Source organism: Grampus griseus (assembly GCF_964374135.1).
Source record: "Grampus griseus genome assembly, chromosome: 10".
NCBI classification, from domain to species: Eukaryota; Metazoa; Chordata; class Mammalia; order Artiodactyla; family Delphinidae; genus Grampus; species Grampus griseus.
Window position 1 is genome coordinate 14,152,276 of NC_139004.1, and position 18,747 is coordinate 14,171,022.

The 18,747-nt window shown below is 39.6% G+C and overlaps 1 protein-coding gene across 1 annotated transcript in view; it reads left to right on the forward strand.

Annotated features, from left to right (window-relative positions):
- RNF144B (ring finger protein 144B) overlaps positions 1 to 18,747 on the forward strand; it is an 81,261-nt gene that overhangs the window by 47,389 nt on the left and 15,125 nt on the right. The window contains exon 4 of the mRNA XM_082664399.1: positions 7,129 to 7,189. Coding sequence (XP_082520525.1) covers positions 7,129 to 7,189 — 61 coding nt within the window. The remainder of the gene's footprint in view (positions 1 to 7,128; positions 7,190 to 18,747) is intronic.

Sequence of the window (18,747 nt, forward strand, 5' to 3'; positions counted from 1 at the left end):
TTCAGCTGTTGCTCAGTGGCGTTTCGAATGCACTTGATCCAGGAATCTTGTCCAACATGGAATTATGAAAGGCAGGACACAGATGGTTGGTCCTGATAGCATTTCTTCAGGCAAGGCCTTTGCTTGAAGTTAGTAGCCCTGTTAAAAAGGTGATGACTCATTTAAGCAGTTTCCTTACTGTGTTAGGGAAGTAACATACCACCACAGGGAGAACCTGACCCATTTGTCTGGGCCATGTCAAATTTGAGTGGCGAGGGACTTCCCTGGTGGTGCAGTGGTTAAGAATCTGCCTGCCAGTGCCGGCAACACAGGTTCAATCCCTGGTCCGGCAAGATCCCACATGCCGCGGAGCAACTAAGCCTGTGCGCCACAACTACTGAGCCTGCGCTCTAGAGACCGAGAGCTACAACTACTGAGCCCATGCACCACAACTACTGAAGCCCGCACACCCTAGAGCCCATGCGCTGCAACGAAGAGTAGCTCCCACTCGCTGCAACTAGAGAAAACCTGCATGAAGCAACAAAGACCCAACGCAGCCAAAAATAAATTAAAAAAAATACATATTAAAAAAAAAATTTTAAGTGGAGCACATACCTACCATTACACGGCCTGAGAAGTTGAACTTCTACCCCTTGCCAGCTGGCAGTGGATGACAGGGAACAGCTTCTCACCCACCAATACTCCTTCCAAGTCCTGGGGCACTGACATGACCTGCCTTTACTGCTGGTGCCACAGCACATACCCAGAGGATGAATGGGTGCAGCTGTTCTCGTCAAGAACGGGAGCTCCAGAATTGCTATAGGAAGGGATTTAGGGTGGGACACTGTGGAAGGACTGGGATGGGGGCATGGAGGAGCGGAGTGCCAAGAAATTTGAAGTTATATTTGCAAAATAAACACAGTTTTTACTCGTATCATGTGTTTGTTTAGGGTGGCTTATGTAAAGGCTGCTGGAATTATAGGAGATCCAGTTGTTCCCCCCAAATCACCCTTTAGCCCTGTCTCCACTTGCCGTCTTTTCATTTAACTCATTTTTCCCCCCATTATCTGAGTATGAAGCTGGGGCAGAGGAAAAATGAGGATGCCCAGGCAAGTGTCCATATCGATGTTCCTGTAGTTTAAGGACCTGAATGGGAAGGGACTGAGCATGTCTATAAACAACCTTTGACTGTGTTCCCTGTTGGCTGGAGAAGAATAAAACTTTGGGGTGGCACAGGATAAAGGAATCTGCCATGCTGGAGTTAGTAGATGTTTTTGAGATTCCAAGCTGAATTTTGTCTTAGAACATATTTAAAACGTTGTTTGAGGGCCCGCACGCAGCAGCGAGGACCCAATGCAGCCAAAAATAAATAAATAAATGATTTTTTTAAAAAAAAGGTATAGCTATATAATTTTTTTAAAAACTGCATGTAAATGGAGAGTAATGTTTCTAAGCTTCTCCTTTAAGTAAAGGCAAATATAAGAAGACTCAGCAGCAGTGGGGTGAATGTGTCACGTGGATGTGCACGTGGGCATATCCCTTTTACTCATTGATGGGCTGAGGGAGAGAGGCGGGGGATGATGTGGGAAGATGTACTGAGGCCTCTGCAGAACAGGTGGAAAAAGAAGAGTGAAAGCAGCCCTTTCTGAAATATTCCTGGCCCTGGAATTCCAGGTCTCCTCCATCTTTTGCTTCCCCAATGGGCCATACCTTCCGGCTCTCAGACAATGATGCCCTCTTGTTTTTTCAGCTAGGATTTTTTTTTCTTGCGGTACGCGGCCCTCTCACTGCTGCGGCATCTGCCGTTGCGGAGCACAGACTCCGGACGCGCAGGCTCAGCGGCCGTGGCGCACGGGCCCAGCCGCTCCACGGCACGTGGGATCCTCCCGGACCGCGGCGCGAACCCGTGTGCCCTGCATTGGCGGGCGGACTCTCAACCACTGCGCCATCAGGGAAGCCCTCAGCTAGGATTTGATAGCTAGTGTGAGCTTCGTTTATTGCAGTCATATGAATGGGTGGATGGGCCAGTTTTTATTTTCTGGGTTGTGATAGGAAACATTCTTAGTTTCTGTGTTAGTGTGATAGGGCACTTATCCATAAGGCCAGTACTATTTCTCTTACCAGTATTTTTGCAAGTCACAGCCCTTCAAAAATTGCCAAAACCTTGCCATGCTGTAATGATCAATTTCTGTGGTCAGTTTCATCTCCATATCTACTGATCTTTTGTATTCTATGTTCAGCCTGTTCCTTTCATTTTTAAGAGCAACCATAGCAGAAGTATGATTTAAAGGGTCAAACCTAAGTAAAGTCCAGACTATTTTTTCCCTCTTCTGTCCTGGCTTTCCAGACCTTGATGGGTAGTACATACATGAAAGCCAATCCCTAGTTTTTGTGTTTTAACCATTTTATTTTTCTAACTAAAAGACAGCATATATTGTATTTATCAATATAATGAGAACACACTGTACTCTTAGCATTAATGCTTCTCTGGCAAGCAGGCTTCCCTGTCTGCTCTTTCTTTTCCTTTGGTTTTTGTAGGGTTAGTGTCAATGTAGGTGGTGATGTCTGCTCAAATATTATGGTCATAGTTAGTAATGGTCCACAAGGGTGTGACTTTTTGTTTCTTCTCATTTGTGGATTTTAGCGATATCCAATTAACTGTTATATATAATAGTTCCAGCACCCCACATATACGTATATTCTGAATTCCCTGCCTATGCTCTGCTGTAGGTGGAGGGGGGTGAAAAAGTGAAGACTTTCATCAGAGTAGGAACTGGATATTGAATAAATACCCCCAGGTTCATTTTTAACAACAACAACAAAAAAGACAGTGATTGCAGGTAATTAGTAGCCTTTTGTTGTTATTATTCTGATATTATTGTTTTTGTTCTATTAAAATGAAACTGAATTTGCCTTCTCTTTGAATGAAAATTTTTTTTCTTTTTGGAAAGTTTCAATAGTGATGAGGAGAAAACGTGGTCTTTGGATAGGAGGAGAGGAAAATTTTTGTTTAACAGGTAGGTTAGTACAAATTTCAAAAGACAAATAACGAAAAATCACTTTAAATCAAGTTCAGGATTTTTTAGTAGTTGATTTGAGGGGGAAGTTCTCTCAATAGATGAGAAAATACTTAGAAATTTCTGTTTCTAAGAAATATGAGTCTGGTTAGTAATGGATTAGAACTCACTGAATAAAATAAGCCTTGTTAGTCTATATTGACCTAAATAAATAAATGAATAAACAAATACATGAGGGATAAGGGACAACTCTTACTTATAATAGAATTCTAATTAATAAATGCGGAAATGAATGATGGAAATAGAAAATCATTATTAAGCAAGTAACACAGTGATAATTATTATAGGCAAGAATTATTGATAGATACAAAAATTAGTGGGAAAACGTATGATGAAAAACAGTGTATTTGCAGAATCTCAAAATATCTCACTACAGGATACTTGCTGGTTACAAAGGGTAGAGAAATCTGGCAGATATCACCTTAATCAAGTTAAAAAGTTAACATCGACAGTAATGAGACAGATTGTCGTCATGTATCTCCTGATGACGCAACATCACTTCTGTGATATTCTTGCTAAAAATGCACAGCCTCAGCCTGATCATGAGAAGGCATCAGACAAACCCACATAGGAGAACATTGTACAAATAAGTGGCCTGGACTCTTCAAACATGTCAAGGTCATAAGAGCCAAAAACAGGCTGAGGAACTTCCATAGACTGGAGAAGGCTAAGGAGACGTGGCAACTAAATGCAAGGTGGTATCCTGAATTGGATCTTGGACTGAAAAAAAAAAAAGACATTAGTGGGACAATTTGTGAAGTTTGAATATGGACTACAGATTAATTATTTTGTATCAGTGTAAATTTTATTATTTTAATAATTAACTATGGTTATGTAAGGTGTTCCCATTAGAAGTTGGGGGAATGGTGTTTAGGAACTTTATACAATTTTTTGCAACTTTTTGTAAGTCTAAAATTATTTCAAAATAAAAAGGTGTCTTGGTGTGGTTTTGAATGATTTGAAATTTGTTTGTTGGCAAGAAGAGGATAATTGAATACATAAGACACCTCATTATATATAATCTCTTTTATTATTCTCTAGGATTTTCAGTTTTGCAATCAATCTTAGTGTCCTTTTGATTTGTTTCTTTTTTCTAAGCAGTAGCCCCTTAACCTGTGGCCTGATTGAACCTTCGGTAATCATCCTAACACATTTATTTCAATTTTATAATTGTAAAGACCTCGAGCAATAGTGACTTAGCTCCAAATAGTAACAGAACCAGGAATTTAATACTCCGGATCAGCTTTTTTTTTTTTTAAACTGGGTTCAGCTTTCTCTCATCTAAAGTCAAAGTATATAAAAATATTTCAGAAAATTACCTCTAATCTATGACATCTAAAAAATGATAAGATCAAGGAATAGATCTTTTTCTAAACTTATGTGTACATATTGCCTCCTGAGTAACTTAAGTTTCTTGAAGGCAGCTTTGGTATCTCCTTCCTCTTTTGTATCCCAAGCTTCCAGCCAATGCTTTGCCTGTAATAGCCTCTCAATGAGTATATGGAAAAGAAGTCCAGGAGGTAGGGGCTGGAGAATAGACTGGTGTGTTTTGTGTTAACTTTATTCCAAAAGGATCAAACCGTGAGTGTGATGAAACTAACTTTTTGTGTGAGTGAGAAGTGATGGAACTAGCTTTTTTGATCACACATTTCAATAGAAAAATTGATATACCATATTAAGACCTAATTCCATACAAACCTTTGAGCTATAAAATAATAAATAGGAGATACAAGGTAGAGTAAGAGACAAAAAGTTAGAGACCTCTGACTTCCCTGTTGGCAGTAATGTGTCCTCGGATGAAATTTATCTTTCTAATTTAAAATTAACTTCCATCACTATCATTGTTGACTTTTTACTGCATTAATTTCTGTCCTTTTTCTCATTAGAATTTCATCTGTGTCTAAAATATCTCCTGTTTGCTTTGTCTTCCATCAACTCCGTTGGACTTAGCTGTTATATAAATTGCTTGTCATTGAAAAAAATCATAATTTTTAGGGGTTGCCTTTCAGGGGTTTGAAGAAGGTCTTCATCAGTCCAGAAACTATTTTAGGTGGTGGCAGTTAGAGTACAAGACTGTCCCATAGAATCAAAGACCTCAAGTAGCTTCTTTTGGGGGGGGGGCGTGTTGTTAAAAATAGATTTCTAGAATATCACTGAGGTCTCTCAGGCCCAGATGACATCATTCCCCAAGTACCATTGGCCCAAAAGTTAATGTCGTATTAGAGTATTTGTCCTCCACCTGCAGTGAATCAGTGACTAAGTCAAGAATTATACTCTGATTCTTAATGCCTCCGATCTCTTCACGAGCCTGTACCTTCTGTCTCCAACTCTGCATTTTATTTGAGACACCTTTGTCTTTCAGGAAAGATGTCCACATAGTATTATAACAGATGAAACAAAACTGGCTTTCAGTATGAGAAAAGCCTAACCATACTTTTAAAAAAATTATGGTAAAATACACATCATGTAAAATTAACCATGATTTTTTTTCCCAGTGATTGCTAAGGAGCTTTTATTTAAGGTGCCAGATGAAAGTACAACATTTTCCCCCCAACTGGAAAAAATGTTATAACTAAATTTATATTTTAGGAGATTTTACTTGGCACATAGAAGACTGAACTTGCCCATTTTGTGGTTCTTCATACATTTTAGCTAACTTAGTTTAATTCATTTGCAAAATAAACAGGTTGAATTTTTTTGTGAGGGGGAGAATTAGGTTTTCATTTCCTTTTAAAATATATTTGTTAAATAACATTTTAGATGCCTCATTTTTAAGGGTTTTCTCAAAGCAGACTTCCTTCCATTAGTTGCAAGAACTTTCATCTAGATATATTTTATACCAAAAATATGTCATGTTTTACAGCTGGAATTGCCAAGGCTAAGACTGTGTCCTTTATCAACTTGCCGAATGTCTGAAAACCTAATCTAAAGTCCTTTGATTTTCTCAGTTATAAGTCTTGTAAGCAATGTCAATATATTTATATGTTGACGTCAGTGGAATTATTATTTTTAGAATGCCAGTTTAAGAGCAGTTAGCTTTTCCTGCATCTGCCTTTGAAATGCAATTTAAAAATGATTAATCTGAAATGTCATTTAGTTAGATGTGAATCACTGTTTTTTCCTAGTGGCATCTGAAATGGAAGTGGGAGTCTAGCCACAAGAAATATCTCAGGCATTTCTTTTCTACCAGGGCATGGATGGCAATGAGTGATCACCGAAGGCCCCGTGAGGTGATTTTCGTCAGAAGAAATGATTTTTCTGTTGCTTAGAAAGTACTCTTTCCTAGGTGATTAATGAAGTTCTCATTTTTCCTGAGACAGTATCTACCTGATCTTAGTCTTAGCTTTTCTTAGCTTAGTCTTAGTTCTTAGATTAGAACTATAATCTTTTTTCGTTGTTACTCACCCCAGCTACTCCCTACACTTGAATCTTCAGGCTTTGTTTGAAGAATGATGCCCAGTAGAACTATAATCTTTTAAAAATGTCTTAAGGGCTTCCCTGGTGGCGCAGTGGTTGAGAGTCCACCTGCCGATGCAGGGGACACAGGTTCGTGCCCCGGTCCGGGAAGATCCCACATGCTGCGGAGCGGCGGGGCCCATGAGCCATGGCCGCTGAGCCTGTGTGTCTGGAACCTGTGCTCCGCAACGGGAGAGGCCACAACAGTGAGAGGCCCGCGTACCGCAAAAAAAAAAAAAATAATAATAAATAATAAAAATAAAAATGTCTTAAAAGAGAAGAGGAGCATCATTTGTATACGTGCCCAGATAATTTGGGAAGTCCAAAAATTTGGTTGTCTGGTCTTGTTAGATGCTGATAAAAGAACAGGAGGTGATCCCTGAGTTCTGTAACTGATGCCTTGAGCAGCGAATCCTAGCCATGGCAGAGGACTGGGGATGATTTGGGAATTGCTGCTTCTGTTACTGCATGAACAGTATAAGGAAAAAGAAGTTTGTGGACAGCTGGTATAGAGAGGATACAGTAAGCCAAACAAGAAAAAGGGATCATAAAAAGACTGGTAACTCAGGGCTCTGTGATGACTGAAATCTCACCTTTTAAATGTCTCTGCTTTCAGATTGCCTGTTTGGTATCTGTGGATCAGTTTCAGCTTTATCAGCGGTTAAAATCTGAACGAGGTATGTAAACACTCTTCTTTTTATCCTGATGGTGAATGTGACCATCTTAACCCTAACCTGTGTGGAAGATTAAGGCAGCTGTGAGCTGTCAGAAAAGCCACCAGGGTACTCAGAAAAAGACAAACGGTAATTGCAACATAAAATTTCAACTTTCTCAGCCACAGCCAGGAAAAAAAAATGCAGACTGGCAGGAAACAGAACTTTCCTTACGTTGGTTGTTTTGTATTTTTAATTGGGCTCACGTGAGAGAAGTTCTGCAAAAGTTGGGTAGTTTCACAATAACAGTACGACAAAGAAAGTGACCCTCAAAATGGTTTTACCACCAACTTCCCTGCTCTTGAAGATCACTTCAAAACATTCATCCATCCAAACATTTTCACTGCTCATTGTGATAGTCACCGTTTGTTCTTGTTCAGTCAGAGTGATGGCTAAGTAATCATTCTAATGCTATTTCCAATGTATTGGACTAATTTTCTTTCTGACTTTAGACTTGGGGTAATCTATATAGCTTTTCTATTTGTACTGCTTTTTATCTGTAGGAATTATTTTTTGGTGTACTTTTCCATATCTGAGAAGTAGAAGAAAATTGTTTCCTCTGGAACTCATAGGCCTCGTCGTATATAAAATCAACTCTAATCTAGCATGAATGTACAGTTTTCTGATTGCTACCTTTTTAATCTGGATTAATAAAGTCTAGAGGTAAGAGGGTAGGGGAAGAAATGAACATTTTTTTTTAATGTGCCAGTAAATTTGGTAAACAATTTATCTCATTTAATTTTTGCAATTACCCTGACAGATAATTCTTACATGAAAAAATAAAAAAGAGCATGTGGAGCATAAAGGGGGTAAGAATAGGAATATTCGCAGGAGAATCGCAGGATGGCATTCACTACCTTTGACCAAAGTTTGGTTCAGTCTCACAGGCTTATTTTTTTTCAGCAAGCCAAAAACAGATTCATCTCTCATGGGTATATCATTTAACTAAATTTATAAGACTGATATATGGAGTTTATTTAAAAATTCTTGGACTGCATTACTTGAATTACATTCTTGCCCTATAGGAAGATGCAAAAAGGATGTTGTGGAACATAGAATCAGAACCAGAAGAGTCAAATGAATTTTAGGTTTAATGGATGAAGACATGGCCTGATATGCCATCTACACTGTCCTATGTAGATTCTGAGCTAACTGGAGGAATTAATGATGGGGTATTTTATATTGACCCTCCCTAATCCATCCACGTGGGCTGATTAGGTTGAGCATTATAACATCAGATGCTGATGAATGGTATCAGACATCTGCCCTGCCATTTTCCCACTTTATCCCAATATCCTCCATTATAAAAATAAATTACTGCTGGAACCTAGGCATTAACCCCATGGATGGATGTGGCTGGTAGCAGTGCCATGATGTGAGGGCTCTTACCTGGAGAAAGTCAAAGGAGTTAGGCTGGATTTTCAGACTTCTTAAATGGTGAGACCTGTCGATCTCACCAGTCCCACTCAGTAACCAGGGCTCAGCCCGTTTATAGGGTTCCCTTGCCCCAGATGCATCTCTCCTCCAGACCATCGACCTCCTCCCCACCACCCATTGCCCCATCTTGTCAGTAGCAGGCCATTTTATTAAATAAAATGTCTTTTGCAATTAATTAGGCAGATTCTAATAGTATTAGGAATTAAAACTTTCTGTGAGTTGGTTCTCACTGATGAATATGAATTTTTAGTGTATTCTAAAAATAGTGGCTGAGCGCCTGTGTAGGGATGCAGGCTCCACCCCTTACTAGCTGTGTGACCTTAATTTCTGTACCTCAGTGTTTAACCTGTAAAATGTGGATATTAATAGTCCCTATACCACGGGGTTCAGAGGAGGATTAAATGAATTAATACATATAAAACACTTTCTTGAGTACTTCCTGTGTCTCAATGTTCAAAATATTAGGTTGTTGGTAATAAAAATGCTAATAACTTAAAGTATATTCACTGTTCTGCTTCTATTCCCTTTTTTCTAAGATGAGACAATCATAACATTCTCTAGGAGATACCCTCATATTGAAATAGATGTTATAATTGTCTTGTTGTCAATGGGATTAGAACACTTGAAATTAATTGGCCACATCCATTTTTTTTTGGTATTGTACATTCTGTGAGTTTGGAAAAATTTATGATTATATGTATCTACCAATACAGTATCATACAGAGTAGTTTCACTGCCCTGAAAATCCTCTGTGCTCTGCCTGTTTGTCCCTTCCTCCCCCTTAACCCCTGGCAACCACTGATCTTTTTACTGTCTTCATAATTTTGCCCTTTTCCAGAATGTTATATAATTGCAATCAAACAGTATGTAGCCTTCTCAGATTGGCTTCTTTCGCTTAGTAATATGCAGGTAAGTGCCCTATCCATCTTTACAATAGGAATAGCCTTGTCCTATGCAAGGTGCACATGGAAGATTATTGGCCAGGACTCTTACTCTGCCCCGGATAGTGCTTGGATAGATGCTACCACACTTTGCCTTGTGACTTGGACTTTTCGAGGTTCTTGTTTTCAACCCTACTTCTGACTGTCTTATTTCTTCATTAGATGTGATAATATATTCAGTCTGGTTACAAGTTAAGCAGGTTTTGGAGTCAGTCTTTTTTTATAGGTGGTCTTCCATATCTCTGATGCATTATAGATCAAATAGTTTTACTCATACATGGAATTTATTTTTTCTCGCAAGTTCTAGACAGATGCCCCATACAGATGCCATGAATTGACAACTGATTTTATTATTCATATTTTATAGATGAAGAAACTGAAAATTGGAGAGATTGAGACTTGCTTAGGACCACATAGGTGTGTCCAAGCTTCCTCATCTATAAAATTTTTTGAATTCTATAATTTTTTATTGTAAAATAAATACAACATAAAATTTACCACTTCACCATCTTAGGTGTACAATTCAGTGGCATTAAGAACATTCACAATGTTGTGCAGCCATCACCACCATCCACTTGCTAAACTTTTATCACCCCAAGCAGAAACCCGGTAACAATTAAACAATAATTTTCCATTCCCCTCTTCTCCCAGCCCCTGATAACCTCTAATCTACTTTCTGTCCTGTGAATTTGCAGTCTAGACATTTCACATAAGTGGAATCATACAGTATTTTCTTTTTGTGTCTGGCTTATTTCACTTAGTGTAATGTTTTGAAGGTTCATCCACGTTGTAGCATGTATCAGAACTTCTTTTTATGGCTAAATAATATTCCATTGTGTACATATACCGCATTTTGTTTATCCATTCATCTGTTGATGGACACTTGGCTTGTTTCCACCTTTTGGTTGTTGCAAATAACGCTACAGTGAACATCGGGGTACAATCCCTACTTTCAATTCTTTTGGGTACATAGCTAGCAGTGGAATTGCTGGGTCCTATGGCAATTCTATGTTTAGTTTTTGAGGAACTGCCAAACTGTAAAACTCTGTAATTCAATTAGACATTTATACTATTGTAAAGGATGGAAGTATTTTTAAATTTATTTTTTATTTAAAAAGGTTTTTTTGGCTGCGTTGGTTCTTTGTTGCTGCATGTGTGCTTTCTCTAGTTGCAGCGAGTGGAGGCTACTCTTTGTTGTGGTGCACAGGCTTCTCATTGCGGTGGCTTCTCTTGTTGCAGAGCACGGGTTCTAGGCGTGCAGGCTTCAGTAGTTGCAGCACGCGTGCTCTAGGCACGGCACGTGGGCCCTAGAGCGCACGGGCATCAGTAGTTGTGGTGCGTGGGCTCAGTCGCTGTGGCTCGCAGGCTCTAGAGCACATGGGCTTAGTTGCCCCGTGGCATGTGGGATCTTCCTGGACCAGGGCTCGAACCCGTGTCCCCTGCATTGGCAGGCAGATTGTTAACCACTGCACCACCAAGGTAGTCCCGTATGGAAGTATTTTAAATTTGGAAATTTGTTAAATCTGATGATGATTTGGTTCAACTTCCTCATTTTGTAAAAAAGGAAACTGAGACCCAGAGGCGTTTTGATCTTAGGTGATTTTGGAAGGCAATTTGTACTCATGTAATTCTTCCTCAGCATCCATTATAAATAATTATTATTAGAAAATAGACATTCCAAGTAAGAATAAGTTTAATAACATTCCAAGTAAGAATAATTCTTAATTCCAAGTAAGAATTAAGTAAATGCAGTTTACTTGATAGGAATAATCTTTATCTAAATTGTATACCTCCGTTTTACATAATAGACTTCGCGTTCACCTCTAACTCAACACTTACCAGCTAGGTGACTTTGAGGTCTATGTCATGAACATATTTTATGTGGAACTCTTTAAGAGGGGATCTTGAGATGTATTAAATACTAATATTATGAATGGGTTAAATGACTAACTGGTGGAAACTAAAACTCATTGGCTGGACTCAGATAGAATTGGAGAGATTGTTTTTACTCTGAAAAAAATGTAGAATCAGATTAGTGGCAGCTCTGTATCTTAGTAAGAAAAATTATCATTAGTTTTGTCCAATTCTTATTGCCTACCAAGTTCTTTTTTAGTTTTTAGTTTGTCATCCAGTGTTTTAGTTTTCTTCTACATTATGTCACATATATGATTAGCTTGTCTTCTGTGTCTTTGTTTTCATCTGCATCTTTGTGGGGAAAATCTTTTGAACAGAAATGGTCCCAAATCACCACTCTGTTTACACAAAGCAGAGAAGTGTCAACTTGGCATTGATTCTGTGGATTCTGTGAATCCACTTTTCATCCATCTGTGATTTTTCCATTGGCTACTGCTGTGTTTGTGGGTTTTCTGTGTCTGTCTTCCAGTATTAACAAAGAAGAGGGAATACTGAGTTTGGCATGTGTTAGTGATTATTGCTTTACTCTCTTCTGGTTCTCAAAGCACATGTCTGATTACTAAGGCTAGAATTTTGTTTGTCTCTTGTTTCCAGAACCTACTTTTTCAAATTAGTTTTTTGGAAAGTTGGGTTAAGATTATGCATCTCTAGGCCTTAAGAGTTTTTTTCTAATTTTCGTGATCCTTTTTACTTACTGTAACTGCAAGTTGCTTCAGTTCCTTGGTGAGTGAATGTGTCTGTTCTTGGATATTTGTATAGTTACCAAGTGGCTAGAGACTCTTACAAATGGTTTAAATGCCATTATTGTTCTCCTTCATAAAAAAATTGAATACAATAGGGCTTTATTTTCCTGTTATCATCTGTTAATCCTACTGTATTCATTCATGTATTCAATATGTACTTATTTATGTACTGAGTATCTGTGTGTGCCAGGTGCAATTCCAGATGTGGCTTCAAGCTATGGTTCCATTTTTCTTTGAAAGCTCTTTTGTTCTCAGCATTTTTCACAAAAAGCCTCCTTTCTTTTTTTTAAAAAAAATAATTAATTTTTGGCTGCGTTGGGTCTTCGCTGCTGTGTGTGGGCAAGGGGGGCTACTCTTGGTTCTGGTGCGTGGGCTTCTCACTGCAGTGGCTTCTCTTGTTGTGGAGCACGAGCTCTAGGTGCGTGGGCTCAGTAGTTGTGGCACGTGGGCTCAGTAGTTGTGGTTCATGGCCTCTAGAGCGCAGGCTCAGTAGTTGTGGTACACGGGCTTAGTTGCTCTGTGGCATGTGGGATCTTCCTGGACCAGGGATCGAACCCATGTCCCCTGCATTGGCAGGCAGATTCTCAACCACTGCGCCACCAGGGAAGTCCCTACAAAAGCCTCCTTTCATTTTGAGCCTTAACATTTATGAGACGGCTCTTCAAATTTCATCTTGCTCTTGCATTTGCCTTTGGTGAGATGCTCCCACTCCATCATTTCTATCTAATTATTAAGGTCTTATCTCACCAGAGCTCCTGTGTAGCTATTTGGTTTCTTTTAGTGTTTTTACTTTTTAAGACTGGGTGATACTAAATGACTTTATCATGAGTTCAGTTTTATTTTTTAACACCTCCCATCTCTCATTAGTCACCTTCCTTTTCATAGTTTCTGATCACAAGCTCATTCTTATCATCTGTGTGTGTGTGTTTTCTTTTTAAGCCTGATTTTCTGGTGTTTTGTGGTAAATGTATGACTAAGTCTAGGGTTTCCTTCCAAAGCTATTCTGTGCTTTCAGGTGGTAACACTTTCTCCTTGGCTTCACACTTCTTTAACTTTACCATCCCGTTCATTTTGTTGATCAGTTTTAAACCTAACACAGCACCCTCTAGATGTTACAGCTCTCCTCTGAAAAACGGAAGTGTCTGCAAGAAAAGACATTTATTAGCAAGTTGGGTGAGATTTCTAAAGGGACCTGAATAAGAGGCACAGTGTTCATAAGTGTTTTCCTCTTCCTCTCTGCAAGTCCATTTCCTCATCTATAAAATGGGGATAGTAATGGAATGATGGTCCCAGAGCTGCTGTAGAGAATAAATGAGTTAATATTGTGTATGTCACAGAGTGCATTCAATGAATTATTATGCCATTATTGTTATTCTCCTTGTTATTCATCACTACCACCCCCAAATCTTGTCCCCAGTTTTCTAAACTAAACTAAGAAAGAATCTTCCAGAACCCAGATCATGTCTTGGAGTGAGTGCACAATAATATCACTCTGTTTTCTTTTCATCTTAATTCAGATCTTTTTCAGTGTGTTTCCTTCCTTATTGTTCTACATTCTAGAGAGTTGTATAGAAATTTGATAATCAAGGCAAATTCCTTACCCCACCTATCATATCAGTTTCCTTCATACAGTATATTCTTACTCAAAGCATCAATCCGCCTTCTCTGAACACCTCCAAGGAGATTGTGACTTGCTGAGACGGAGCATTCAGAGTTGCTGCTTCAAAGAGAAAAGATTCCCATGGTGATGGGGGGATTGAAATCTATTTAATAACATGATTGTGTTTTTACATAAATAATGGTATTCTAGGAGTAAAAAGGCCTGATCCCATCACATACTCACTAACCATGTGTTATGCAGACTCCTAACTTCTGTTGGTCTCAATATAACAGTGTTAGACTAGATAACCTCAAAAGTTGTTTCCAAGTTTGAAATGCTATGGTTCTCAACAACTATCTTGAGAGCAACCCCTCTGCTGATGGCCACCTCTGTTTGGGTATTTACTGTAGCAGATGTTAATTCCAATCAGTTTGGTTTAATTGCATTTTAACTATCTGCAGAAGACCTTTGTTCTTTGAGATAGTAGAAAGCAAATTAATTTTGGCATAATTAAAAATGCAGTGGGTTGTAAAAGTTAAAACAGTTTGATTTAGCTCAGCTGATAATTAAATTAGCTTGAGTGCATGGCATTTCCCACAATAATAAACGTGCCTCCGATGTCTTTTTTGGTACAGCCTCACAATGGTAGAAGATGGCAGAAAAACAACTTGTGTTAGCTGAGAAAATATCTAGCCGAATAAAAAGTAAGCTTCACATATCTAGTTCCAGGTGGGAAAACCAAGGGTCTGGAGTTTAGTTTTTGAAAGCTGAAAACAGTTATTGGGGTCAGACGTGGTCTGTAGGTTTCATGACAGTTTTATTTTCTTGGAATGTGTCTATGTCCTAATAATTGTCAGAGTATAGAAGTAGAAAATAGTTTTAAATAGCGTTTCCTGCCTTATGTAATTTACATGAAGAAGCAGAATCTGAAGATCAAATAGTGGGACTTTACTTCAGTAATTAATTCTAATTTTCATAAGTAAATTCCAGTTGAAGTCTGTGACTTCGTCTGTCTCTGATGTAAGTATGTTACAATTAATCACTTTTCAATCATGTCCATATTAAAGTGTTGAGGGTACTGTTCTCTTTTTCTAGGTTTCTGAGCTTTGCCCCATCTCAAAGCTGCAGAAAGTTTTCATCACTGCTGATACAGAAGAAATTATTTGAATATGCATCAGTTCTTTTTTTTTTTTCCGTCTTTGGAATAGATATGGGGAGGAGGAAGAAACTGAACCTTAAATGTTTTGAATAATGTGCATTTTGTTTATCTACATAATAACTGTGTTTCCTGAGCCCAAAGCCAGGAGGTAGAATTGAATTCACAGTAATAGTAATAAAAAGTGTTTTAGAAAGTCCTCCGTTCAACCCGGGGGCTCTCCTTCCCTTCAAACTCCTCTCAGATGATTGGTGTGGAGAAGACAGCTCTTGTTCATGGGATAGCGATTTGGCTACCACCTGGTATCCATTAATATGTTCCTTTTTGGCTTGGCTTCTGGGAAGTCCTGTTAGCTGCCGGGGCTGCCAACTTCTGATGGCTCTTCAGCTTTTTTCACCGTTTCTACCACTCTGGCTTCTAGGCCCCGCTTGTGGTATACTCTGTTACCTGAGGTATATGAAGCAAAATGGTGCTCTTAATGGCACATTGGAATGTTAATAATTAAAAAAAAGCAAGACAACTCTTTTAGCTTCTTTTTTTTTTTTTTTTTTTTTTGCGATACGTGAGCCTTTCACTGTTGTGGCCTCTCCCGTTGCGGAGCACAGGCTCCGGACGCGCAGGCTCATTGGCCATGGCTCACGGGCCCAGCCGCTCCGCGGCATGTGGGATCTTCCCCGACCGGGGCACGAACCCGTGTCCCCTGCATCGGCAGGCGGACTCTAAACCACTGCGCCACCAGGGGAGCCCCTTTAGCTTCTTTTGACTTTTGCTTGTAGCTGCTTTTCTGGGAGCCAGGCTGAAGGATAATGTGAAGGACAGGTGCCATATTGTATTCAGATCCCTTTTCAGTGTAACCTGGCCAGAATTGTATGTCTAGATCCCTGTTCTGTTGTGGGAAGCTCTTCTCCAAGAGACTCCAAGGTGCCCTATACAAATATCTCTCTGAAGAGTTGTGTCTGTTCTCTGAAAATATCTAGACGCAGGGCTGAACAATATAGAACCTTGCCATAGATGCTTTCATTATCTTTTATTACCATAGGGAATTGATCTACAGATACTTTTGTTTTGTTTTGTTTTGTTTTGCGGTACGCGGGCCTCTCACTGTTGTGGCCTCTCCCGCTGCGGAGCACAGGCTCCGGACGCGCAGGCTCAGCGGCCATGGCTCACGGGCCCAGCCGCTCCGCGGTATGTGGGACCTTCCCAGACCGGGGCACGAACCCGCGTCCGCTGCATCGGCAGGCGGACTCTCAACCACTGCGCCACCAGGGAAGCCCTACAGATACTATTTCTTACGTTGCTTCACTCATTTACTCAATGAATACTATGTTCCAGGTACGTGTCTAGGTCAGTAGCTGTCAACTGGGTGACTACATCCAACTGCATCTCTACCAGGAAATCTTGACAGTTTCACCTTCAAACTATGCTCCACATTTTTAGTACTTCCACTTCTAACGTATATCGTCTTGGATTAGACGTATCATCTTGGGTTAGATAACTGCAATAGCCTCTTACTAGATCTCTGTGCTGCCACTTCGTTCTGCTACCACCTATTGTTCCTACAGTAGCCAGAATAATCTTCTAAAAGTGGAAGTCATATCACAGCACTCCCCTGATCAAATGGCCTTCTGCTCCAATGGCTTCTCACCACGTTTAGGCCTTATCATCTTCATCTGCGACCAGACCCTTGACGACTATCCCCAGATTATTTCCTGTGATGCTCCCCTCTGCTCACTTAGCTCCGTGTAAGACTGCACTGCCTTATTACATGTGTAAATCCCTTCTTTTGCATTATTTGGATAAAAGTTGGATATCTGTCAGACCAAGAACCATGTGTAGGTTGGCTACGTATTCACGGTTCTCACTTATAGACTTAAATGTGATTTTTAAAATTGCACAGCTATAAAAAACCCTCAGAAACAGAAGTGATGTTTGCTCAGTATCATCTGGTTCTTACAAATGTTAACAGTCCCAAAGGCTTATCTTTCCCAATTCTAACCAAATTAATACTGTAGTCACCCAGTTGAAAGAGTAGAAAGTGTGCATTTGAGCTGAGCCATCTCTGTCATGAATCAAAAATAGAGAAGGCAGAGAGAAAAACACATTAAGTATTCTTCGTGTCTTCAGGCCCAGAAACACCAATGTACCTTTTCTTCTCATTCAGAAATGTCCATCATGAATTTCTGCAGCGTGTGGCTGTTTGACTATAAGGGAGAAATCTCTGCGGTCCCGTCTGTACATCCAGTAAGAGAAATTGAGTCACTACTCCTTTGAATACTCATTCCCTAACTCCTTGCTAACTTAGTTTGCTCCTTACTTTAACATAGAAATATAAACTGAGAGGACTTTAATGAATTTGGCTAGATTGCCCCCACCCCATCCCCAACCCTCCTACCCACCAGGGTAGTCATTTACTCTGCCTTTAATGGTTTATCAAGAAGGCAATAATGACACACCTTTTTCGGCAAGTATCTTTTACATAAGCAGAGCAGTATTTAAAAGTTGTAGGACACGCTCAAGTACCTGTGTAAAAAAAAAAAAATCTGTGCCCCAAAACAAACGTTCCATAAACAAAAGATATTGTATTGCTACTGTGGGTACCTCCTGTATGGATAGACGTTTCTCCAGGCTTTAATTATGTGATTCTAACTAGCAGGACTTTCTTTTTATTTAAATTATTTAAAAGGGAGGCTGATGGGAGAAGGGGGCCCCGTTTGAGAGAAGTCATTGGTTTAAATTAGTAGATATCTGGTCTTCCTTTTCTCCCCGAGCCCCCTACATTTATAAAAGGAAATTTTTTGATCCGCTGGGATGGAGGGGAATATAGTGAATGCACCCCATCTGATGGTACTGATTGGCCTAGTGAGGGGGGCTTGGAAGCCTGTTAGGGAGACCCAGAAACACCTCCTTGTGATGTGCTGTGTTTCTAAGTGGAACCTAAGCCTGTGCTCTAGGGTAGCTCTCCCTGGAGTTGAAGAACCCAGACAGATATGCAAGAAGCAGTTAATGAATAGTAAACTAGAATATATAACCAAATACTAAGTACTCTTTAGAAGAAGATGTAGACATTTGTGAATGTGACTTCCGGGATAAATACCTGTCTGTATATAGGATGTTCAGGAAGTGGGAAGAGTTGATCAGCAAATCTGTTTGAAAGAACCATCCCTTCTATTATAGTTTTGACTTCTTTTTGTGCTGTGTGAGTTCTGTCCTTCACGTTCCCACATGGTGCTCCACACTTGTCTGTGCTGGAGTTGGTTTTATACATTTATGTGTTCACTCTCAGTTTGGCTTGCTTTCAATGATGTATTGTAAACAGATTTTAGGGGGGTGGGGAAGGCTTTGATTTATAGTGCTTACCAATTTCTGTGGTGTAAATACTTCCACTGTGGCTGATTTCCAGCAGCCAATGTGATGTCGCTGAACATGGAGTTGGAAAGAGATGCAGTGGGTTCTTGTGAACTGGCAAGAACCCACTTCTGGAGGTGACTGCCAGTATCCTTGCTCAGTGTTTCCTCTAAGTGCAGAATCTTTATTCTAATATCTGGAAGGAGACTCTCCTTTCACTTTTACACCTTGTAAACTCTGGCTGCCTACAGAATTGCTATTCCAGGGATTTCTTTTTTTTTTTTTAATCTGTGTTTATGTGATGCTTTAGCTCTTTCTAACTTAATCTCGTTGTGTTTCATCTCAGCCTGTGTCACCTGCTTCGTACTGTGATTAGGAGGGACTAG